Raw genomic sequence first — 24856 nt, forward strand, 5'->3', positions numbered from 1 at the left:
CCGGAGCAGCGCCCGCGGCGGCCCGGCCCCTCCCCTGCGCGGCTCCCCGCGCCCCTTGCGCGCCCTGCCGCCGCGCGCCCGGCCCCAGCATGGAGACGGCAGAGAAGGAGTGCGGCGCCCTGGGCGGGCTCTTCCAGGCCATCGTCAACGACATGAAGGTACCCCGGGCGGGCGCCGGGCGCCGGTCCCCTCTGAGGGACGTGTGGCAGGCAGCGGTGTCCTGCTGTGGCTGTGTGGCGCGTTGTGCATGCGTGTGTGTGTGTGTGTGTGTGTGTGTGTGTGTGTGTGTGTTCGTTCTTGTCTAAGCCTGTCCTGCTGCACTCGCCCAGTACCATGGTTTCTGGGTGCCTGTCTGGGTCGGGAGAGGGGGTGCTCGCAGGTTGGGGTGTCCGTGAGATCGCCCCATACGATCCCGACCCGAGGCAGAGCACCCATGAGCGCTCGGTGCCCCAGACCCCTAAACTATGAATTGGGTTTGTTTCCAGGACCGACCTTTAAGGCCCTTTAACGGATCCAAGGTCTCTCGGGCCTCCGCCCCCTTCCACCACAATGCCCCCCCCCCAACACACACACACATACCCCGAAGCCCCAAAGCCCAGACAATGCTGTCACCGCCAAGGCAGGAAAAAATAATAAAGCAAAGAACCGTTAACTCTTTCCCCACCGGCCTTGGGCCTCTGCGTGGACGCAGCCCCACCCCCCACCAACAACCCCAGCGAGCTCCAGTACTCCAGCCCCCGGGGGGACTCATCCCTGCAGCCCGAGGAGAGGACCGAATCCACCTTGGGAGGAGGCAGGGAAAGGACTGTGTGGTGGCTAAGCAACCCCCACGTCCTGATCACTCAAGGTCAGGCTGAGCAGGCACCCTTTTCAGTTGGGGAAACTGAGGCCTGGGAATGGCTCAAGGTCATTCAGGAGACCATTGGATCCTGCTTCTGACCTCGGTTCTTATTATCCGTCTGGGAATTTGCTGAATTCTCCCTCACCCCAAAACAGGCCAGTGTTTGACAGGACTGCTCCTGACTGACTGGGCAGGGAGAGCGGCGGCAGGGTGGGAATCCAGAGCCAGTGTTCCTGCCCTTAGTCTACAGACAGGATGGCAGACAGGGAAGGTACCAGGCCCTGCACAGAAACTCCTGCGCCTCCCCGCTTCCCCACCCTAGGCTCACACTTACCAAGAATGAGCCAGAATCCTACTAGACCCTGGGGGCTGAGGAACTCACATTCAGGTGCGCCCTGCCCAAGGATTACAGGCAAGTGCTTTAGGAAGGTGGCGGCTTGCAGAGATGCAAGAGATTGGGGCTCCCCTCCCCGTGCTGCCAAGGGAACACCCCCAGTGAGGGGAGGCGTCTTTCAGATACTTGCCCCCCCCCCCCAGAAAGAGGCCTGAAACCACACTGGCCTGGGACTTGTCAGTTAGCAGCATGTCAGCATAGTTCTGTACTTTCCCCTGGGACCCACGGCCCTGGCAACTCCACCATCACCAGCCATCAGCGTTCCAGGCCCACCTTGGAAGCGGTATGACCCTGGGGCCAGCATCCCGTTCTGAACCTGAGTAATCCAGACCATCGCCCCTAGCCACTCCTGGGCTGGCAGAGGGTGGGCGCCTCCCGCACCGCCTCCCACTGGCAGCCACTTGGCAAACACTGCAGCAGGCAGCCGCTTCTGCCCAGAAGAGATGGCAGGATTGTGTCCTCCATTTCCGTCAGTTGCAAGGAACTCCGGTGAGCCCCGGGTCCATTCTCAGCGAGGGGCTCTAGCTAAGCGACGGGTGAGATTTTAGATACGGTGGGGGCAGGATGGAAGAGGCTTTACCGGGTGTTGTCATATCACATAGGCTAGGCCCCTGTTGATGACATGCATGTGATCAGGGACCCTGGCATGAGAGACGGGACCAGTCACCTGGAGGCTGAGGGACTAGACTTTTAGAAGGCTGCTTCTGGCTGCCTCACTCAGTGGCCACCATGAAGAAGTTCGGGGAGACTCATATTACCCATGGGGTTGATCCCCAATAAGCTCCCTCACGACATTCTCTGGAGTCACTAAAAGGCCCAACCCTGGGCTAGGGGATCCCCGGTCATATCTGCGAGTACAGGGACAGAGGCGGATACAAACCCAGAGGCTGAGAGAGCCCTAGAAACTAGTAAACTAGTTCACTAGTTCTCTGCTAACTAGTTTGCCCTGCCTTCAAGCCAGCTGAACCCAGAGACTTGAGCTCTCTGGGGCAATAGACCAAGTCAACAGAGGCGGCGGGACGCCCACCAAACACTGAGCCCATCTTAATCCAGAGTGGGGAGTGTCCCACAGACACATAGGCCCTGGCTTATGGGGCAGGGCTCCTCACAGAGAGCTGGGGCTCTCGCCCTCTTAACCAGTTTCTATCTGCCCACAGTAAGTGGCCCCTTTAGCCCACACACAGGCCCCGATTTTACAGTGCCTGGGGCTGGGCACACATGCCCAAGGTCATCCCCAGACCCACTCCATCTCCACCACAGCTGCTTCAGTCTCATCCTGGCCACTTGAATACCTCCCCTCTGCTCCAGAGCAGTCTCCCGTGCTTGTGACAAGACCCTGTGTCTCCCCCCTTCTCTCAGTCCCTGTCACCTCCCTACACAGAAGCATGTGTAAGGTGCTCCTCACCCTGCTCCCCTGGAAACAGGATCCCTTTATCCTGATATGTCAGGTATAATATCAGACCTTGACCCTGGTCCCTTGACCCTTTGACCTCACTGAGCTTCTAGTTCCTCGTCAGAAAAATGGGGCAATAGTGGGCTCCGTTCAGGATTCACTCACAAGGTGGTGGGAGGTACTTGAGCACACACCAGAAGGAACTGAGCGAGTGCCTGGCCCAGAACACCTGGCCAGTGGGTGCAGTTACTGTGGCTAGTGATGACGCACATGAGCCAGGTGAAGCTCGGACCCTCCCTGGGGCACCTGTCAGGCCCTTTCAGCTCTTTTACCCGAGGTCCTTTGTGAATCAGAGGGACATGGGAAAAAAAAATTCAGGTCCTTAAAGACTGAAGTTTCCAGTTCCATCTACCGAGGAGAATTGGGGGGGGGGGGGGGGCTTGCCTCCCCAGCACCGTGGTTTTCCCCACCAGCACCACTGGGGGAGCCCTTACTCTCTGAGACGGCCTAGGGGTTGCTGAGGGGCTTGAGCTTTCCTGGGGATCAGGAGAACTAACTTTGGACACCCTGACCCCAGCATTTCCTCTGCCCTGTGGAGGGAGACCTCAGCAGGCTTCCCTGTTTAGAAGGTGTGAGGGTGCCTCCTCTTGAAAGACCCCCAGAGGCTGGCCCCTGGGTTAGCTCCAGACGACTGCTAGGGGCGACTTCCCTGGCCTTTTCATTCAGAGCTGCGTGGGTGGGGACAGCCCACCCACAGCCTCCCCTTGTTCCAGCCTTGGTGCACTTCTCAAATATTTGCTTTCCCTGACACTGGCTTGACTGGGCAGGGAGAGTGTTTTTGAGGGTCTGTGAAGTGACCCGCCTCCTTTCTGTCCCTAGAGAAGCTGGCTAAACCTACCCTGGGGTCCAGCCAAGAACCTCCCTTCCTGAATCCCTGGACCTGACACTGTACTGTCCCCTTTACCTTGGTTCTGAGAAGCCTCAGCCCCAGTCAGCCTATGTGGGACAGGGCCTTTGCTAGCCCTGGGCTACCTTTCAAAGAGCAAGGTCTCCCTCAGGGCAACCCCCAGGGCAGGGCTGAACTTTCCCCAGGCCTGTCGGCCATGAAGGGAGAACATTAGCCAGAAAAGCCCCTTAATCAGACTGGACAACTCAGTCACCAGGAGCCCGACCTCCCTATTGGGAAACCCCCTCCCAACATAGAGCCTGTGGCCAGGCTAGGATAAAGGCTACACTGTTCCCCTGAAGGGGAGAGGAGGGGCTGGAGAAAGGTGGCTCTGTTGGCCACACAAGGCCCCATTCAGCCTGGGGCCTAGTTGTCCCAGGCAGGCTGACCAGCCTGTATAGCAGCCATGGCCTCCCTGGGCCTGTGAGCCACCAATGCTGGCCAGAGATGACTAGCCTGCCTGAAGCAGCTTCCGGGCCCCATTAGACCCTGTGTGCCTTTAACTCTGCCAAGCTCCATCTCCCACTACACATGGTAGGAATATAGTGCCCCCCACTGGGCTGAGCCCAAAGCCTTATGAGAAAGCCTCCAAGGAAACCATCTGCCAACCCATAGTCTCCCCTAAGGGAGCTGCAGACAGGTGAGACACATTCCATCCTGTGTCTCTTGCCCCGTAGGGCTCAGTCACCTCCTCTATGCCGGGGCAGGGCCAGCTCAGAAACTGTCTGGTGTTTGGACAAGATGTGGGAGCCCTGTAGCCCCAGCTCACAACACCTTACTTCCTCTCCCACCTCACCACAGAGCTCCTACCCCATCTGGGAGGACTTCAACTCCAAGGCTGCGAAGCTCCACTCTCAGCTGAGGTGAGGCTGTGAGGGGTGCTGGGGAGGGGTGGCTGGAGACGGACCTCTCACCTGATGACCGTACACCCCACTGTATCTTCCCAGGACCACCGTGCTGGCTGCTGTGGCCTTCCTAGACGCCTTCCAGAAAGTAGCTGACATGGCCACCAACACCCGAGGTGGGGAGGGAGCCGGTTTGGAGGTTGGGGGATGTGCCCCGGGGGCCGGGAGGCTGGAAAGGGATATGGGCCATGGGAAGGACACAAAGCCCAGAAGGGAGACCTTGGCTTCTGCTGTGATGGCAAGGGACAGGTGAGCAGTGACAGGGGCGTTACCAGGAGATTGCCCTCTTGCTGTGGGCAGCTCAGTTAACCCTTCAGAGCCAGTTGGCAGCTCTATAATTCCTCATCCATGTGCCTTCTGCAAATTGTATGGGACAAGAGAATAGCCCTTGGGGACTTGGAGGCCCTTTTCACTAGATAAATCACATCTAGCACGCACCTGGGTTTCTGTACCTTTGAGTGATAGAACACCACCCACGCCTGTATCCTCTAGAAGCAGCACACACAGTAAAACCATTGGAAATTTTGCTGGCTTTTTCTTGGGTGACTCGTCTTTGTCCCAGCTAAGAGAAAGGAAAGGCTCCAGGACTTGCCAGTAGGACACACGAAGCCACCAAAGGCTAAGATGGGCCCGAAGTCCCAGTCCTAGTATCAGTGGCTGCAGGATTGCCGGAGCTGGGGGTGGCGCTGGGGCGGCCTTTGTGGAACAGCGCGCCCCCTAGTGGTCCGAGGCCGGGACTGCAGAGGCCCCCGTCCAGGCTCCTTCCCATGCAGCTTGCTTCCTCGCCAGGGGCCACGCGGGACATTGGTTCAGCACTCACGCGCATGTGCATGCGCCACCGCAGCATCGAGACCAAGCTGCGGCAGTTCACCAAGTGAGTGGGCACAGCAGACCGTAGTGGGTGCTCTGGCCTAGAGAGGCCATCCTTGCCCTAGCTCAGCCTCCTCGCCCTGAGCCACAGCTCTCTCCCACAGCGCGCTGCTGGAGAGTCTCATCAATCCGCTGCAGGAGCGCATCGAAGACTGGAAGAAGTCTGCCAACCAACTGGACAAGGACCATGCAAAAGGTAGGGCGGGGCTCTGCGGGGTTCCCGGAACTTTTCCACAGGGACCCCGTTACTATAGCTCCCCTCTCGCCCCTGCACAGAGTATAAACGAGCCAGGCATGAAATCAAGAAGAAGTCCTCGGACACGCTGAAGCTGCAGAAGAAAGCACGCAAAGGTAGAGCTCACAGCGCCCCACCGAGGCCCAGCCCCTCGGGCCCCATTCTGCAAACCACCCTGTGGGCCACCCACTGAGCATCATCCTGACCAGGGGGATCCTGTTCCCCCAACACAGGACACTCCAACATGTCGGGTGGGACCGAGGGAGCACCCAGCACCCCAGACATCCCAGGCCCCTACCCCTCCCCAGGAGTGGCTCATCCGGCTGTCTTTCACACATTCTTTCTTTCTGTCTCCTCTCCTCCTCCCACATCCGTCCTGTAGAGCTGCTTGGTAAGTCAAATGTCCGTCCCTCCAGCTGCTCCTTCTGTCCTTGTTGCATTTGTCTGTCTCTGCCACCCCCTCTGACCCCTCCCCCCAGCTCAGGGCCATTGGAAGGAACCGCTCCATTCCAAGAAGGAACAAGAAAGGCGGTTGGTCCACCAAGGGAGGAGCCTGGGGCACACCTCCCCTGGTGTCCTTGGGACCCCTGGCCAGAAATGAGTGGCAAGCTGGGTCAGTCTGCCAGGCCAGGAGGGGTTCACTGGCTGGGCAGGGTGGGGGTCACAGGCCCTGACTGCCCACTCCTGCCAGGCCAGCCAGATCCTTGGCTGTCACCAGCGCCATCCCCCTCACCGTTTCCTTCGCCTCATCCGCTCACCTCTCTCTGTCTCTCTCGCTGCTTCTCTGTGCCGCTGTTGCTGTCCTTGTGCTTTGTATCTCACCCATGCTGAGATACTCCTTTTTGCTCCCTGGGCCCAGCCATAGCTGTCCTGACCCCTGTACCTCCTAGTGGCCTGGCCTGATGCTAGCTGAGCCCCCACCCTGCTCTTTTTTGCTCTGCTTTCCCTCTCTCTACCTCTTGAAGTCAGGGCTACCGTACTGGGGCAGTAGAGGCCTCCCGCTGGCCCCCCCTGTGGTCTAGCCTATCCCGGATCCTGGGTGGCTCTGCAGCTTGGTGTTGCTATGTGTGTCTGTCTGTCTGCCTGTCTTCTCTGCCTGCTCTGGTGGGACCAGCCCCTCCACAAGCCTTAGAGTCTGCTCCATGCTCCCTGGCTCCCTTGACCCCAACTCCACAGCCAAAAACACTACCACAGGGGCCTAAACCGTGGGTACAGCCAACCAGGCCAGCGTCCCCAGCACGGCCTCTCCTCCCAACCCCTGCAGGGAAAGGAGACCTGCAGCCTCAGCTGGATAGTGCTCTGCAAGACGTCAATGACATGTACCTGCTCCTGGAAGAGACAGAGAAACAGGCCGTGCGCCGAGCGCTGATTGAAGAGCGGGGTCGCTTCTGCACCTTCATCACCTTCCTTCAGCCTGTGGTGGTGGGTCCCTCTATGATCTGGAGCCTCCACCCTGGGAAGGGACAGAGGACAGACCCAGGGTAGACCTCTTTACCTCCAAGATTGCGGCTTGGGGATCCTGGGTGAATTCACTCAGGGCCCTGTGCACCGAACCTGAAATCAGGTCTTGCAGCCTGTGACACTCCAGCTGAATCTAGACAGATGGTTGCATGAGTTACCTTGGTTGCACAGGCCCAGCCCGCATTAGCACTGGTTATCAGGGAAGGGTGAAAGGGGAGAGGCCTGTTTGTTTCTCCAGAGTGGGTGGAAGGTGTAGGGGCCTGGACCCTGACTGGCTGCTTCCTCAGAACGGCGAGCTGACCATGCTGGGAGAGATCACCCACCTGCAGGGCATCATTGACGACCTGGTGGTGCTGACGGCAGAACCCCACAAGCTGCCTCCGGCCAGTGAGCAGGTGCGGCCAGCCCTGGGGTCGAGGCCAAGACCGGGACCTGGGAAGACACGATCCTGCCCTTGTTTTGTGGGGAGGCACTTGGGGGAAGAAAACCAGACAGTATCCAAAAGCTCCTGTGAGGTTTCTAGGAACACCTGCCCTGATGTGGGAGGAAGTGCTCAGGACCCAGTAGGGCTCAGACCGACACAGATGGGCAGAAGCCAGGCCCCCTGGGCTTGGCCCTTCCAAACAGAACCAAACCCACCCCACACAGAGACACACACAAGGCACTGGGCAGCCCCTGTGGTTGAGTGCCCCACACTCCGAAGGATACTCCCCTGGGGTAGCCTCCCTGGGTTCATTCAGGTGTACTCTAAGCTGGCTCCAGTCCACAGGAGAAAAACAAGCCTCAAACCCCCGATGTTATGGCACTGCCAGCCCAGAGTCCTCGGGAGCCCCTGTTTGTCCCTTGTCTCCTGCCTGGCGCAGAGGGGGCCCAGTAAGAAGCCTGAGTTAGGGGAAGGCTGGAGTTGGGCTTGGGGTCCTCAGGCTCATCTCCCGGGGTGTAGTTCATAGTTGGGGACGCAGTGGAAGATGGCCTGCCCAGTCCGATCTCTGAAGCATGATAAGGCACTCTACGGGTTGACGGCTGCCTCTAGTGACTGCCCTCGTGCCTCTGTCCAGGTGATCAAAGACCTGAAGGGCTCTGACTACAGCTGGTCATACCAAACGCCACCCTCATCACCCAGCAGCTCCAGCTCCCGGAAGTCCAGCATGTGCAGGTGAGTGTCAGGCTCATGCAGGGCAGAGGGAGAGCTAATCCTGGGGCTGTCTAGAGAAACCAAGTAAATCTGGGTGGGCAATTGCTCCTGCACCCCAGAACTCAAACAGCATGTAAGCATCCAAGGCCTCTTCACATAGAGGGGATATGGGCGCACACATAGGTTGGCAGGAAAGGCGGGCAGCGGCTTCACAGATGGACCATCATTGTGTGCCAGGCAAGTCCTGGCACCACTGTGTCAGGAGGGGAACTAAAACACCTGAGTCTTGATTTAGCCGTTGGTCCCTGCCTGGCGTAGGACAGTATGGTTCTATCAAGCAGGGTGTGGTGATGCAGGCCAGTAGCCGTAGCACTTGGGAAGTGGAATCGGGAAGACGACAGAATCAGCCGGTCTCAAAAAATAACTTTTAAAAGCTAGGTGGAGCATCAGTTGTGGTGGCACACCCCTTTAATCCCAGCATTTGGGAAGCACAGGCAAGTAGATCTCTGTGAGTTCAAGGCCAGCCCCAGCTGGCAAGCCACCCCCATTTCCAGACACTGTCATCTCACCGCACGCCAGGTACTCAGCTGAGACTAGACAGCAGGCAGCAGACTGTGAGGAGGCAGTTTAGAAACTAGCAGGCTTGTGTCTGTTCCCAGTTTTCAATGCCTGGTGACTCAGCTCTCCCACCGTGAACCTAAGAACAAGCGATCTGATGGTAATGTGGGAGGCAGAGGGAGTCCTCACACGGGGTGTAGCCTGACAGGGACTCCCCAGCACGGAGACACGCCATCCCAGAACTCCTCCGTAGTGCCTGGGTCTCGGGACCTTGTGGTCTGATGCTGTCTTTTCCTTCCTTTGTTCTTCTCCTCTCCCCACTCTCATCTGTCGCTCTTCCCTCTCTACACACACACCTGTGTCTCCTCCCTGTCCGGCTGCTGTGCCTCCACCACCACCCCCAACCCCACTTCACTCCCTTAGTGCCCCCAGCAGCGGTAGCAGTGCCAAGGGTGGCGGAGCCTCGTGGCCTGGGGGTGCCCAAACATACTCACCCAGTTCCACCTGTCGCTACCGCAGCCTGGCACAGCCAGCCACCACCCGCCTCTCCAGCGTCTCTTCCCACGACTCTGGCTTCGTCTCCCAGGATGCCACCTACTCCAAGCCCCCTTCTCCCATGCCTTCCGACATCACCAGCCAGGTGAGAGACCACCAGGAGGGCCTCGTGGGTGGGGAACGGGAGTCTCCTGCCGACCTCAGGCTGTCCTTGGTTGGGGGGGAGCAGTTGGCTCATAGAGACTGGTCAGGTGGCCTTCCTGCCGTTCCTTGCTTCTATCATTGATCTCCACTCCACACTTTTAAACAGCGAACCGTTGTGTTTTAGAGGAGCCTCATGCATGGCATCTACCTGGATTTTCTTGTTTTCTCCAAATCCAGAGCGTTGTACAAACTAGACTGTTTGTACCTGTCACTGGGCTACACCTCCAGCCTTAGCCATTTGTGTATGAGGTAGTTTTGTCGCTTCTTTGTGTGTGGAAGTGTTCCGTCTGCATGTAGGTCTGTGCAAAGAGGGCGTTAGGTCTCCCACAGATGGTTGGGAGCTGCCGTGTGGGTGCTGGGAAGTGAACCAGGGTCCTCCGGAAGAGCCTCCAGTCCTCTTAACCACTGAGCCTATGTGCACGTGTTGTTTTTGAGTCAGGGTCTTAGACTGCAGAGACTGGTGCGAGTGCGTGCGTGCGTGCGTGCGTGTGTGTGTGTGTGTGTGTGTGTGTGTGTGTGTAGGTACAGGTTCACATGTGCGCAGGTGCATACGGAGACCGGAGGGCAACCTTGGATGTTTTTCCTCTGTCTTATTTTTTAAGACAGAGTCAGACTGGCCTGGAACTCACCAAGTACAGTAGGCTGGCTGCCCTCCCCGGAGCTAGGATGACGCGTGTGCGCAGCCATGCTTGGCTTTTCTTTTTAATGCTTGGTTTTATTGTTTTAAATTGTGGGTAGGTGTCTGCGCCTGCGCGGGGCTATGTGTGTATGGGTGCAGGTGCTCCTGGAGGTCAGAGGCATTGAAGCTGCTCCAGCTGAATTTACAGCCGGCTGTGAGCTCCGTGATGTGGGCGCTGGAAACCAAACCCAGGCCTCTGGAAAAGCAGCAAGTGGTGCTCTTAACCACTGAGCCATCTCTCCAGCCCATGGCTCGGCTCTTCTTGGCTCTTGGGTTCTAGGGTCCTTGTTCTTGCAAGGCAAACACTTTGCTGAGAGCCATCTCTCAGTCCCATTGTATTCTTCTGCTGGTGTTGTAATTCATGTCCCACTTGCTTCTGTCTCTCTGGCTCTGTCTCTCTCTCTCACTATTACCCAAATGAGGGCTTAGGGCTTTTTTGTTCAACGGGTTCCTTAACACTTTTTAATGATTTATTTATTTTTATTTTATGTACATTGGTATTCTGCCCACTTGTATGTGTGTGTGAGGGTGTCAGATCCTCTGGAACTGGGATTACAGACAGTTATGAGCTGCCAGTTATGGGTGCCAGGAATTGAACCCAGGTCCATTGGAAGAGCAAAGAGTGCTCTCAACTGCTGAACCAACTCTCTAGCTCCAGTATTTTTTTTTAAACAGGGTTAAGTTTTCCCTTTCTAGTGCAGGCTAGCCTCAAACTAGCAGTCTCTCTGCTTCAGCCCTCCAAGTGCTAGGATTACACGAGTACATCCCCCTGTCTGCCTTCTCTCATTTTAGGCTTGTAGAAAAATTGCAAAAAGAATAGTTCTCAGGTACCCGGCCCACTGTCTTACCTCAAAGCTAACATCTTAGGTAACAAACAGTTTTTATTTTACCTCCCTTGGTTTTGGGGAGTTTGTTTGTTTGTTTGTTTGTTTGTTTGTTTGTTTTTGTTTTTGAAATAGTGTCTCCCTGTGTAACTCAGGCTGACCCCGAACTCTCCATCTTCTTACCTTAGTCTTTTTTGGTTTTGGTTTTGTTTTTTTTAAAGATAGGATTTTCTGTTTCACTTCCCTGGCAGCCTGGAACTCAATTTGTAGATCAGGCTTGCTTCGAACTCATACGTAGCAGCCTGCCTCTACCTCCCGAGGGCTGGGATTAAAGACATGCGCCCCTACACCCGGCTTACCTCGCCTTCCTAACACTGTGATTATGGATATGAGCCGCCACACCCAGCTAAAATACAAATGTACCAAGAGTGGAACCCAAGGCCTTACACGTGCTCGGCAAGCACTCTAGCACTGAGCTGGCCCTCCAGACCCCAAACATATTTTATAACCAGAGAAGTCAGATTGGTCTAATGTTGGTCACTTGTTCTACAGCCTTTTGTTCTGTTTGGTCTGGGTTGAATTGGGTTGGGTTGGGTTTCCCCCAAACCCTTCCACCCTCCACCCACACATTTAGCTAATTTTCTCTCTCTTTTATCTGGTCCAGGAGACCAAAGTCCAGCAAAGATTGCATTGAGTTCTTGTGCCGTCTTTGCTTCTATGTGTGATGGTCCAGTTTTCTGTCTTTCCCGACTTGGATATTCTGCAGATCACCATTCGGGTATTTTATAGGCTGCCTGTCAGATCGGGCTGCTCTGATTCAGTCTTCCTTTTGAGAAAGGAGCAGAGATCTCTGACAAGAACACCACAGTAGTGATGCTATGTCCGCTGTGAGATACCACTCTGCCTCATGACTGGTGATGAGGTGTAGTTGGCCTGACTGCCCACTGTCCAGTTCCTCTTGCAGTTAACGTCTAGGTGACACCTTGAGACTGCAGATACCCCGCCCCCGTTGAGCAGTCACACCCTTGTTTTAACATCTTCATCTGTTACAATAGCAGTTCCCCAATTCCGCCATCCCCCGCCCACATTAACTGAAATCCTGCTGAAAAATCAACTCATCCCTTCTCCCCGTTTGTTTGCGTTGACATTTATTTATGCCATAATGGACCTATCAATAGTTCTTTTTTATTATTATTATTATTCTATGGGTTAAAATCCATTACCACTGAGTCTCAAGAATCTTTTAACTGATATATGCTATCCATCCATAACAGAGAAGTCAACATATCACAGGGTATCTAAGTCTGCAGACTGAACACAGGCAGCCAGTACCAAAGACAAGACACAGCGTGACCCCAGAGTCCCTGCATTCCTCTCCTACACCCAGAGGAATTGCTGGCTCGTGTGTGTGTGTTTACGTGTGTACATATGCATGTATAACTTGCTAGGCCGGGAGAATAGTTCAGTTGTCAAGCACTTACATAGCATACATTAAGCCTTAGGTTTGATCCCAGTACCACAAAAAAAAGTTACAGATCTGACTTATATGCAGTCGTACAGTATGTGCTTGCATGTTTGACTTGGGCTCCCAGCATTATGTTTATGAGATATGAGATTCATCTGTTATATGTGGAAACAGGTATCATTCCTATTAATATTAACATTCCATTGAATTAGTGTGTAACATATTTCAGTATTCTATGTTTTGGGGACATTTAGGTAGTTCCCTGGTGTTCTACTTTCATCTCTGTTGCTGTGATAAAATATCATAACAAAAGCCTGCTTAGAAGAGAAGGGAAGGGACTAGAGAGATGACTAAGAGTTTAGGAGCACAGTCTACTCTTCTAGAGGTCCTGAATTCAATTCCCACAACCACATAGTGGCTCACAACCATCTATAATGAGATCTGGTGCCCTCTACTGGCGTGCAGATGTACATGCAGGCAGAACACTGAATAGATAATAAATAAATAAATCTTAAAAAAAAAAAGAAGGAAGAGAAGGGGATTATTCATTTTATAATCCAGATCATAGACCAACTCTGTGAGGAAGCCAGGGTAGGAACCTCAAACAGCTAATCACCTCGACAGTCAAGAGACAAGAGAAATGAATGAATTCTTGCTTGTTTGCTGTGCCTCGCTTGTTTTTCTCTACTTTTATTCAGATTAGGACCCCTGCCTAGGGAATGGTGCCACTCATGGTGGGCTGGACCAATTAACTTACAGCAACCCCCATAGACATGTGCACAGGCCAATCCGTGTAGACAGTTTCTTAGTAAGACTCTCTTCTCAAGTGATACTACATTGTGTCACGTTGACAAAGGTGACCATCACATTTATTTAGGGACCATGGCTACTCAGGGCACTGCTGTGCACATTCTGGTACACAGTTCTGTGGGAAAGGTGAGTGGGAGTAGAATTGTCAAGTCCCCAATTATGTCCATTATTATCTGTTCCACGTCCCTACCAGCCCTGGTATCTATAGCTTTTTCACTTGAGCCATTTTGATACCCTATATTTGAGTGTTTCTTATGATGTGGAAGAGTATTTTTTCATGCCCTCTTTTCTTTTGAGAAAGGGTCTCGTTATGTAGGCCTGGCTGTTCTAGAACTCACTATGTAGACCAGCCTGGACTCAAACCCACAGAAATCTGCCTTCTGAGTGCTGCAGTTAAAGTTGTATGCCAGCAGGCCCGATGTATTTTCATAATCTTAAAGTCCGTTTGAATATACAGGGCCTATTCACATCATTTGTCCATTTCTCATGTGTGTGTTGATTTTTATAACTCTACAAATATTGTAGATGCATGTCCTTCATTAGAAATATTCTGAGTATGCACTTACTTCCTTTTGATATCTTTTTTTTATATTTATATTTTTTTATTTCATGTGTGCAAGTATTTTCTGCATGTATGTGTACCACCTGCATGCAATACCGGAGGAGACCTGAAGAGGGCACCAGAACCCTTAGAAACGGAGTCACAGCTGGTTGTCAATCGCCATGTGGGCCAAACCCAGGTCTTCTACAGGAGCAGCAAGTGCTCTACAGATGAGCCATCTCTCCAGGCCCTTTAGTAGAATCTTTGATGGACTAGACGTTCCTAATCTTAAGATCAGTCTAGTTTATCCTTTTAAAAACTCGTTTGTGCTTTTGCTGTCCTGCTTGAGCTATTGAACCATTCATAGGCTCACCATTCTGCCATCTTATTTTTTCCTTTCCATTTTCTTTGTCTTGCTTTATTGCACTGGCAGAGATTGATAGATGTTGATAGTGGGCATCTTTGTCTTTTTCCCAACCTCAGAGAGAAAGGTGCATCTTTCTGTGAGCCTTCTCTGTTGGGCTAATGAAGTTCCTCACTGTTCGTGGTTGGTGTTGTTCTTCATTTTTTCTGTGAATGAACCTTGAACTTCATGCTGAGTTTTAACACCGTTTGTTTATTTTTTATTATTTAAGTCATATTGCTAAAGGCAAATGTGTTATTAATCCCTCGGTCCTCTTCTCTGATGCTTGATTCTCTTTCATTTGGGTGGTCTCCGTCAGAGATGGCGTGGAAACTTTGGCAGGGGAGGGTACTGCTGAAGCCACCTTGGGTTAGCTTCAGGGACAGGGTGATGGAGCTTCACCTGACTCCAGCTTTGAACTCAGTGACAAAGCCAGCATCGGCCTTGAAGTCCCCTCTTCCCTGACAGCTCCTTGCAGCCCCTGTGCTGGACTGTGCTCTTCCTCCACGCCACAGAATGTCAGCACCCCAAATACTTGGGAGCCTCACCTCCAATCAGCCTCATCCTGCCTGACCACTGCCCGGTACCTAGCCCCAGCCCCTGATGCCAGGTCATACATGTGGCTGTGCACAGAGAACTAACAGGCATCTCGGCTGAACATTCCCAGGATGGCCCTCGGGACTGTATAGTCCCTTCTCCCCAGGCCATGCCTTTTCTGAGAAAACAGGGACACCGTCAATCTGGATGCCCAAACCAAACACCTATCTCTGTCCTCAATGTCACTCTTTCCTTTGCCACCACACAAAAGCTGTCACTAGGGAATCCTTAGTTGAAGCCTTAAAGTATGTGGCTCTTGGGCTTGGGTCATGGACAGGTCAGTGCTTGTAGGATGTGTCCTGGGGTGCTGCCTTCTGTGGTGGTCATGGTGGCTAAGGCCAAGGAGGGGAGTCCAGGGTGAGCTGCTAAACTCAGATTGCCCACTGCATGCCACCGCTGTGACCACAACTCTTTTCTCCTCCCTGCCTCCCTGGCCTGTCTGCCCACGGGCCCCCATCTGCGACCACCCGCTCGCCTCTGCATGGCAGAAGTCCTCCAGCTCTGCGTCCTCCGAGGCCTCAGAAACCTGCCAGTCGGTTAGCGAGTGCAGCTCCCCCACCTCGGTCAGTGCCCCCGGCCCCAGCTGCCCACCCCATGCCCTCCTCACCGGGGGCAGCCAGATTCAGCAAGGAGGCTGTATGGGCGGGCTCCCGTCTTTGTGAAGCGGGCACCAGGCACTTGCTGAGGTTGTACCTTTCTGTTTGGCACACCCTGCCCCGCCCCTGGGCTGGTGGGAACAGAACTGTCACTGCTGCCCACCAGATTCTAGCCATGGCCATGATGGCAAGCCAGAGGCCCCTCACCGATCTGCACCCACAAAGGAGGGCCTCCGAGGTCATGGACAGTAAGGTCCTGACTTGCTTGCCACACCCCGCAGGAGTGGACCAAGGCCGGTCCCCATGAACAGCCCTCAGCCACCACCCTGCAGCGGAGGAAGGATCGCGTGGAGCTCCTCCGAGACGCCGAGCCAGGTCCCGCTGGTGGAGGCACTGTGGGCTCCAGCGGAGAGGAGGCGCCCCGACCCCGGATGTCCCCCGCCACCATAGCAGCCAAAGTAAGTGGACAGCGCCCCGGCCAGGCCCAGCAGGCGGTCTTCAGGGCACACTCTGTCCACCTTGATGGAGCCACCTAGAGGCCTGGGAAAGGGTGGAAGTGGAGAGTGAGGCATTTAGTCCACCACCTTCCCCCACCCTCAGCATGGCGAGGAGGTGTCCCCTGCAGCCAGCGACCTGGCCATGGTACTGACTCGTGGACTGAGCCTTGAACATCAGAAGAGCAGCCGGGACTCGCTGCAGTACTCCAGCGGCTACAGCACACAGACCACCACGCCTTCGTGCTCCGAGGACACCATCCCCTCGCAAGGTGGGCCTGGAGGGGTCCCACAGGCTGGGTGTGCTTCCCAGGACCCCCTCTACCGGGGACAGCTGGGATGAGGGCCGTACAGAAGAGGGCTTCCTTCCTCCTCTGGGTCTCCCTTGAGGTATGGGGCTCAGGGAGCACCTTGGCCCTGGCCTCACCACACCCTGTGTCTCCAGGCTCAGACTACGACTGCTACTCCGTGAACGGGGATGCAGACAGCGAGGGTCCCCCTGAGTTCGACAAATCATCCACCATTCCTCGAAACAGCAACATTGCCCAGAACTATCGCCGCCTGATCCAGACCAAGCGCCCAGCCTCCACCGCGGGGCTGCCCACGGCGGGGCTGCCCGCGGCCATGGGGCTGCCCTCAGGTGCGCCTCCTGGCGTGGCCACCATCCGCCGCACGCCCTCTACCAAACCCACTGTGCGCCGCGCCCTCTCCAGCGCCGGCCCCATCCCCATCCGGCCGCCCATCGTCCCCGTGAAGACACCCACGGTGCCCGACTCCCCTGGCTATGTAGGGCCCACACGGGCAGGCAGCGAGGAGTGTGTCTTCTACACAGACGAAGCGGCCTCACCTCTGGCGCCAGACCTGGCCAAAGCCTCCCCAAAGAGGCTCAGCCTGCCCAATACAGCCTGGGGCAGCCCATCCCCGGAGGCAGCTGGCTACAGCGGGGCTGCGGCTGGGCTGCCCGCTGAGGACGATGAGGAGCAGCAGCTGGCTGCCAACAGGCACAGCCTGGTAGAAAAGCTCGGGGAGCTGGTGGCCGGCGCGCACGCCCTGGGCGAGGGCCAGTTCCCCTTTCCTACTGCCCTGTCGGCCACCCCCTCCGAGGAGACACCCACCCCACCCCCTGCTGCCACCAGTGACCCCCCAGCCGAAGACATGCTGGTGGCCATTCGGCGCGGGGTCCGGCTCCGCAGGACCGTCACCAACGACAGGTCGGCGCCCCGCATCTTATGATGGTGCCACCCTCCCCTCCTTGTCTGGGCCTGGCACGAGTAGGTGGCCTGATCTGTGAGCAGCGGCCAGCCACCCTGAGCAGCAGCGCAGCCAGAAAACAGAACAGCGCCGGGAATGAGGCACGGCCACTTTATAGAGAGACAACCAGGCTGGATCTCGGCATCTTGCAGGAAGTGACTTCCCTCACACACCTCGCCAGGACAGAGCCTGTTTTATACTTTCCTTCCGTACTCCTCCTCCTCCCCCCACAGGCCCTGCTTCTTCCAAACCCCAGAGCCCATAACCAAGGGCTGGGCCTGCTACTCGGGCCCCTCCTGGCCTGGGGTCCGGAACTCTGTTCCTCTGGCCCCGCTGCCCTCAAGGGCCGTATGCCCAGCTCTTCCCTTGAATGCTGGCTCCCTCTTCTCCCTGCCTGGGCCCTGTACCATTTCCTCTTGCCTTTGCCATGCCTCTCCCAGATTCCTCTCATTAGGGGGCAGGGTGGTCATGGAGGGGCCAGGCACCCAATCAGCTGAGGATCTGTTTGTGACTGGGGTTAGGGACAGTCAGGTGTGGGGAAGCCAGACCCACTCACGGGAGAGAGAGCCTAGCGGGAGGTAATGCAGGGGCCTTGTCTCAGGGCACCTCCAGCACCCCTCCTGCTGTGAGTAGTAGCTAGTGGAGGTGAGGCAGGGCAGCGGGGGACTGAGTCCAGAGGCCCACACCAGGTCTTTGAGATGTCCTGTTCTCGTCTGGATGCTTTGAAGCTTTAACTCTGCGAGCACCTGGGGTTACAGTTTCACCCATTGCTGGGGAATAAGGGCTGGAGCATTAGAGGGTATGGGGGGTTATTTTATGACTAATAAAAATGGAGCTGACCCCAGACAAGAACTATGTGTGGGGCAAGCTGGTGGTACAGGGTGTGTGTTTTGAGTGCCTGAGAGACAGATGTGGGGGCCCCCGTGGTGGGCTCATGGCCAGAGAAGGGTAAAATCGGCTCTCCCAAAACCAGGGGAAGCTACTCTTCTCAACAGCATCTGGAGTGTTGGTAGAAAAGGCTGGAGAGGGCAGGCCAGGGGCCTCTGGCCATTCTGTTGTGATAGAGTGAGCTGCAGGCCCAACTTGGGGCAAATCTTAGAAGGTTGGTTTTGACTTTCTGTTGCCAGAGGCAACGCCAGCCCAAGAGAGTCTTTGCCTGGAGGCCTGGCTGGAGCTGGCAGCAGGGGCCAGAGAAAGAGTGGGGGCCTGCCCCAAGTGTGCAGCCCGAGTGAGCAAGTCAAAGCACGTTAAGTGTAGGACCAGAGGAGAGATTCAGGAGGTGCAGGTAAAGCGGGCAGCATTCTCCCCACCCCACAGGGAGGCCAGAGAACGTGCTGCGGTCTGCAAATGCAGTTGGAGCTGACCTGGGCCCAAGGGCATGAGTGCTCCGGTGCCGTGAACTGGTACCCTAGCAGGACAAGCCCAGTAGGTCTCTGTGTGGATGGAGTTGTCACTGGACCCCCTGAGGCTGCTAGAGAATGACCTACAGGGTTTGAGACCTAGCCCACCAAACTTGGTTGTCGCCAGAGCCCTAAGTATAGAGTCCAGGCAAGCAAGTGGCCGGTGGAACCAGGATGGCATTTGGCTGCACCTTCCCCAACGGGGCCATCAGGGCTGATGGAAAGGAACGCAGGACCTGAGTGGGTAGCTGTGGCCCCTGCACCCTGGGTGTGAGTGGGTCCTAGAGGAGGGGGTCTGAGAAGATGGGCTCACTGCTGTCTGGGGGCTCCAAGCCCTGACGGGAAGGGAGGTCAGGGACTTCCAGGAAGGGGTCAGGGTGGCCACCCCACCTTCAGCCTTCTCCTTCCCTCCAGGGCTGTACATACTCCATCCCTTTGTCCGACCCACGGTGCCCCCTCCCCACTGCCACCTTCCTTTAGTCCTCACCTCTCACATAGGTCCACCCTTGGGATCCGAGCCAACCATCCTACATCATATAGACTTTGGTTTGGGGGCTTCTTCACATACACTTTATTTTTCATTTTTGTACAGCAAAATATTCTTTTCAGATGTGTCTTTTTGACTGAAGTAACTTTTCTGGTGCTGTTAACTTGTTCTTTTTTTTTTTTTTTAATTTATTTTGCCACCCCTCCTGGTTCCTACTCACCCTCCTCCCCACCTCCCATCCTCCCCTCCCATTAAAACCACTTCTTTTCTTTCTGTCAAGTTTTGGATAAATTCTCCCGCCCCCCCCCCTCCATCCTCTCCTTGATTTAAATAGTCACTGCTAAAGTAACAAATGCACTGTGAAGAATACCAGTATTAATAAAGTGGTACTGTAGTTAACGCCCCGCCTTCTGCTGGCCTCCCTAGGCTGCCTTCACTCCCCGCTCTACTCCCTGCCCCTTCACATCCTGACTGGGGCTCCAAGCCAGGTGTCACTGATAGAAGTGGGGGGGGGGGAGAACTTGGGCAGGGACCTGGGTTGGTCTTTTAAGTACTCCCGTGGAGACTGTGGGGGAAGCCAGAAGGACCACGGTCAACCAGGCACCTCGACACCCCAGCAGACATGACGGCCTGCTGAGATGTCAGGGCCTAGAACAGGATGGGAAGAGCAGAGTGCTCCATGGGCCCTGGGTATGGCTTTCTCCACTGCAGCCTCCAGACACTCAAACCCAGACCCAAGCCCACCCTTCCGTCCCCAGAACTCAGCCCCTCCAGGTTTACCGTCACAGATGCAAGCCAAACCAAACAAGTGGCTGTTTTAATAGAAAAAGGGACCGGAAGAGCGCTGTTGTGGCAAGATAACGGCATTTGGTCAGTCCTCAGCCCCGCACCCCACATTCAGAACAATTGGAAAGCCCCAGAGAGCCTCGAAACCTGTGTGGCACCCCGTCGCCAGGCACCCACCTGTGGGGCAGTAGTGCTTGCAGATTTCGCAACCAGCCACACACAGGCACGGGTGGAAGTGGAGGGAGCAACTGGCCTTCCCCTCCAGAGTCTTCCCCCTCCCTCCCCCTGAGGCTCCAGGTGATACCACAGGTACGAAGGCAGGAAGCTGGGCCTGGTTGTGTTAAGGAAGGCAAAATGCCTTTCCCAGGAGGTCTTTCCTAAAGAGCTACCTACCCACCATCCAGGAAAGCCTCAGACCCAGGCCAGTTCCTAAAACATCCAGTGGCCCGACCTAGGGTCTCACACACGCACAGACTACTCAGGGTAACCGGCCACGGCTTGAGCCTGGGGAACTGGGCAGGGAGGTGGGGGGCTGCCGAGGCAAAGGGTACAGTTTGGCAGCTGCACATTGCATCAAGGACCCTGGACTGTGGGGATGGAGACTCGGCAGCTCACAGTCTTGCCATTTTAGGATGGGGCTTTGTTTACCTGCAAGAGACAGGAAGGAGAAAAAAATACAGAAAAGCCCTGCAGGACAGAAGAGCCAACCCACCTATTCTTGTCCCGGTACTCAAGGCCCAACTCAGCTCCCAGAAACAGCCCGCCAGTCAGGAAAAGAGGGTATCCCCAAGACAGTGTGGACTCCGTCCACAAACCCGGGCCCAGATCTCTTGGCCCTCAGCTGCCAGCCCCACCCACAGGAAGCCCCTTACAGCAAGAGCAGTACAGCAGCTCCATGACCCGGAAGCAGTTGTCCAGCAAGGCTTTGGGCCGCACCAGCTTCAGGCTTAGGCCTGGGGTACTCAGAAGAGATATCACGGCTTCCACATGAGGCCCGATCTCCACATCCTGGGAGGAAGGAAACCATCAGGACAAGTTAAAAGGGACCTGACCACGTGAGAACCATGGCGGCTGCCTAGCCTGGGGTTGTCTCAACCCGGACCAGAAGGCTGTGACCAGCTGTCACTCCACACAGAGGCTTCTCCTTCTCTAGCATCAGAAAATAACCACACTGGCCAGGATAGGGAGGAAGCTGGGACCTCCTTGTTGCTCCAGCATAGGCATGCTGGCCAGCCTCCAACTTGGGAAAACTGCCCATCAGAAAACAAAGCCCTCTACCTAAGGGAATAGAGAAGAACCTCGTGAGGAACCCTAAGGCATGCAGGCAGAGCGGAGCGTTTGACTCCAAGCTCAGATACCTTCTCATAAAGCTGGACAGAAAGGACAGAGTAGAGAATACTGTCGGCCCTGGAAGCCCAGGGCCACTGGAGAGGCATCATGGGAAAGGTAGGGCCTCAGCTAAAGGACCACCTTCCCACAGGCAGCCATAACCCAGGCAAAGCATCTGGGCTAAACTTTGAGCGCCAGGCCCTCCAAAATACCCTCAGTTCTACCCTTCAATACCTGTCATGTGACCCTTTTGGGAAACTTGGGTAGACATGATTAATGTTCTCAAGTTTACATCCTTGTGTTTAGGGTGGGTTGTAAATCCAATGAAAAAAATTGATGTTTTTCTGCCTCAGTGTTGGGGATAGGACGTAGGGCCTTATGCATGTTAGACCAAATCTTTACATCTCACCCCTAGGATCTTTGTAGTCAAAGGTCATGAAGACAGAGAGGTACCAGGCAGGAGCCATGTGAAGAGTGAGACAGAGGCAGAGCAGCAGCACCAAAGGCTGGGTGAAGCAAGGACCTTTCAGGGGAAATCAGACCTGTGACATCTTGATTCTGGACTTACGGTTCTCAGGAGTATGAGAAAATACAGTTTGGCTTAAGACACCCGGTTTGAGCTAATTTATTCCAGCAGCCTAGGAAAGTTGTGGCCAAAGGCAGAATGAGGATGTTAGAAGAAAAAGGAGGCCCAGCCCCCAGCCCGGTTCCTGTCCAGAAAGAATGAAGATGCCCCAAACCTATCTATCCCTTTGCCTCATGACAGTCACCGCCACCAAGGGCCGCTGCTCCAGGAGACACTCAAGGTCAGAAACAGCAAGCAGGAGACATTCTTCCAAGAACTGAAGAACAGTCTAAAGCTGGACATGGTGGCATATACCTGTAGCCTTTCACTCCGGAAGCTGAGGGACCTAAGCCCAAGCCAGCCTGGACACAAAATGAGACTCTGACCCTACAAACAAATGAACAAAATCTGGAAAAAGCTCAAAAAGTGTAACACAGTGTCACCACGTGACCCTGGGATTCCACGCCCATTAATCCACTTTTTTTTTTTCCTTTTTGGTTTGGGGGTGGTATTTTTTATTTTGTCCACTGTTATTTCAAGACAGGATCTCACTATGTTGCTCTGTAGACCAGACTAGCCCCGAGCTCACAGAAATCCACCTGCCTTTCCTGAATGCTGGGGATCAAGCTTGCTCCTCTACACCTGGTCCTTGTTTGGGTTTTGGACAAGGTCCAGACACGTAGCCTAGGCTGGCCCCAAACTTACAAACCTCCTGCCGCACTCAGCCTGCCACCCATGGGATTAGAGTCTCTTCAGCTTTGTCCAAATTAGTGGATAAAGTTTATCCACTGAAAATTTTATCAGAGTGCAAGAAGCCAGACACAAAAGGATAGACGGGGTATGATCCGTCTTAGAAACTGTACCAAAAAAAAAAAGCAAATACAAAATGGGAGAAGAAACAGATTACAGGCTATTGGGGGAGGGAAAAGGTGAGAAATGACGGCTTTGTGTATACAATTTCTGCTTGAGGTGATGGAAAGTGCCAGAAATGGGGGGAGGGGTGCTGCACAACCCTATGAGCGTAATTAACACCGCAGAGCCGTAAACTAACAAGAGTCAGAACCACGGGCTTTTCATAATAAAACACGTTCCCCCTCAGCACAGCCTCCATGACTGATCTCCACTGAAGTAGACTTTTGTTTTTAGTTGACTTTTCCTTAAATTATTTTTCTTATTTATATGAAGTGTGTATGTGTGTGTGTGTGTGTGTGTGTTCCATGTATATGAGTACCTGTGGGGGACAGCAGCTGGATTGCCTCTGAGCTTCAGTTGTGCGCCAGCTGGCTTGGATGCTAGGGTTCTCTGCAAGAGCAGCAAGTGCTTTTAACCACTGAGCCATCATCCCAGGCCAAGTTTTTTGTGTGAGTGTGTTTGTTTGTTTGTTTTTTGTTTTTGTTTTGTTTATTTTTTGATACAGGGTTTCTCTGTGTAGCCTTGGCTGTCCCAGACTCACTTTGTAGACCAGGCTGGCCTTGAACTCACAAGGATCCACCTGCCTCTGCTTCCCCAAATGCTAGAATTACAGGTGTGCTCCACCACCGCCTGGCTCAGGTCAGACTTCTTCTTTTTTTTTTTTTTTTTTTAATTTTATTTATTTATTGTGTATACAGTGTTTTGCTTGCATGTACACCTGCATGCCAGAAGAGGGCACCAGGTCTCATTGTAGATGGTTGTGAGCCACCATGTGGTTGCTGGAATTGAACTCAGGACCTTTGGAAGAGCAGCCAGTGCTATTAACTTCTGAGCCATCTGGCCAGCTCCAGGCCAAGCTTCTTAAAGAAACAATGCAAGCAAGTTGGGGTGGGGAAGTAAGACGAGAATAATGCAGAACCCAGAATCTAGACATCTTCCAGTGGATGAGGATAGGCTAAGGTCATCAAATCCATGTTTATGGATAAGATTTAGGCTTCAATCCTTTCCTTTACAAGTGATAACCTACAAGCCCAGGAATTAAACAACTTGTTCAAGGTTACACTGTTGGAAACAGAGCTAGTGTTCCAGAACCTGACCTCTTACATCACACTACCATGATCAAAGAAGGTAAGTGAAATCCATCTTCAAAGCTAGGTCACAGCCTTTTAACAGTGTGGGAAGAAGAGAGATGAGAAGCCGGCCAAAAGCTGGGCAGTGGTGGTGCCTGCCTTTAATCTCAGCACCCGGGAGGCAGAGGCAGACAGATCTCTGTGAGTTCGAGGCTATCCTGGTCTATAGCTTGAGTTCCAGGATAGCCAAGGCTACACAGAGAAACCCTATTTTGAGGTGCAGAGCTGGGGTCTAGCTCAGAGGTAGAGGGAGTACCAGGTGTGCCGGCTCGACACCCAGCATGGGGGAGGGGAGGAGGAAGGGCCAGACCTGGCTACATCTGAATAATAAAACCATCTGTATATGCTTCAGTCAGGGAGCCCAGGACCAGGTCAGAGGACTGAGGCCTCACCCTCTCCTCCCCAGCCTCGATCCTATGAGTCTTTAGGAATCTGTTCTTTGGGTAAAACAAAGGCAGAAAAGGTCTCTTCCTCAAGCCACATAAGCTTGCCAAGGGCACCCGATTGCCCCAAACACCCATCTTGCCCAAGGCACCCATCTTGCCCATGAGCACAAAAGGGCAAATTCCTGTGACCTTCTTAGCAGGAACTGGGGAACCATCCCAGGAGTGGTTCCAGACAGCTGCAAAAACAGTCGCCTGTCCCCAAGCCCTTTCATCATCAGAAGTCCTCAATGTCAGATGATCTGGCTACAGGCTGGGGAGGGCAGGCAGCTGGCTGAGCAAGGCAAGTGTGACCCAGCAGGTGCACACCAAGGGCCTGAGGAGGTAGGGACATGTGATTATGTCCGTCACTTTACAACTGGGCAGATTTTTGGCTGGTTGACCAGATGGCTTTTGGGTTTGCTTTTGATGCAGGAACTCACTATGTATAGCCCAGACTGGCCTCGAACTTAATTACCATCTTTCCTCCTCAGCCTCCAGAATGCTGGGGTTACAGTCCTGCCACGCTATCTCTTTTCCCTTACATTTTTTTTTTCTACACCTCAGGCCAGATCTCATTATAGATAGTTGTGGACCACCATGTGGTTATAGGCCAGACAGGGCTTCACAGTGAAACTGTGTCTCAAAACAAACAAATAAATAATGCTGTCTTGCTGGGATCAGGCCGTGAAGTGATTAAACTTAAATTTTTTTTTTAAAGCTCTTGA

The 24856-nt window shown here is 54.3% G+C and overlaps 2 protein-coding genes across 6 annotated transcripts in view; one reads left to right on the forward strand and one right to left on the reverse strand.

Moving 5' to 3' along the window:
• The first annotated feature begins 9 nt into the window (after positions 1 to 9).
• Positions 10 to 19386, forward strand: Mtss2 (MTSS I-BAR domain containing 2). 2 transcript variants are annotated; one of them, XM_055620966.1, is made up of 14 exons: positions 10 to 158; positions 4376 to 4437; positions 4522 to 4595; positions 5269 to 5353; positions 5454 to 5545; positions 5626 to 5700; positions 6849 to 7006; positions 7333 to 7440; positions 8104 to 8201; positions 9162 to 9378; positions 15245 to 15319; positions 15634 to 15810; positions 15953 to 16118; positions 16292 to 19386. In XM_055620966.1, exons 1-14 carry the CDS (start codon positions 90 to 92, stop codon positions 17077 to 17079), a joined length of 2244 nt encoding a protein of 747 aa, XP_055476941.1. In that variant the 5' UTR covers positions 10 to 89; the 3' UTR covers positions 17080 to 19386. The 2 variants fall into 2 exon arrangements, with proteins under 2 accessions (XP_055476941.1, XP_055476942.1); XM_055620967.1 differs by having other exon boundaries at positions 9258 to 9378.
• Positions 19387 to 19773: 387 nt separating this feature from the next.
• Il34 (interleukin 34) overlaps positions 19774 to 24856 on the reverse strand; it is a 55617-nt gene continuing 50534 nt past the window's right edge. For all 4 annotated transcript variants that reach the window (XM_055620972.1, XM_055620969.1, XM_055620968.1 and 1 more), the window contains exons 6-7: positions 20643 to 20778; positions 19774 to 20418 (exon numbers count right to left, since the gene is read on the reverse strand). In XM_055620972.1, the coding sequence (XP_055476947.1) occupies positions 20249 to 20418; positions 20643 to 20778 (306 nt within the window). In that variant the 3' untranslated portion in view covers positions 19774 to 20248. The remainder of the gene's footprint in view (positions 20419 to 20642; positions 20779 to 24856) is intronic.

This window comes from Psammomys obesus, unplaced genomic scaffold (genome assembly GCF_907164565.1).
Source record: "Psammomys obesus unplaced genomic scaffold, mPsaObe1.curated_primary_1811, whole genome shotgun sequence".
Lineage (NCBI taxonomy): Eukaryota > Metazoa > Chordata > Mammalia > Rodentia > Muridae > Psammomys > Psammomys obesus.

Bases quoted from the DNA above. Each gene is read 5' to 3' on its own strand.
- Mtss2 (XM_055620966.1), top strand. From the start codon at position 90: ATGGAGACGGCAGAGAAGGAGTGCGGCGCCCTGGGCGGGCTCTTCCAG. The intron at 5,546-5,625 runs GTAGGGCGGGGC...GCCCCTGCACAG, and splicing joins GGACAAGGACCATGCAAAAG to AGTATAAACGAGCCAGGCAT. The intron at 8,202-9,161 runs GTGAGTGTCAGG...TCACTCCCTTAG, and splicing joins CGGAAGTCCAGCATGTGCAG to TGCCCCCAGCAGCGGTAGCA.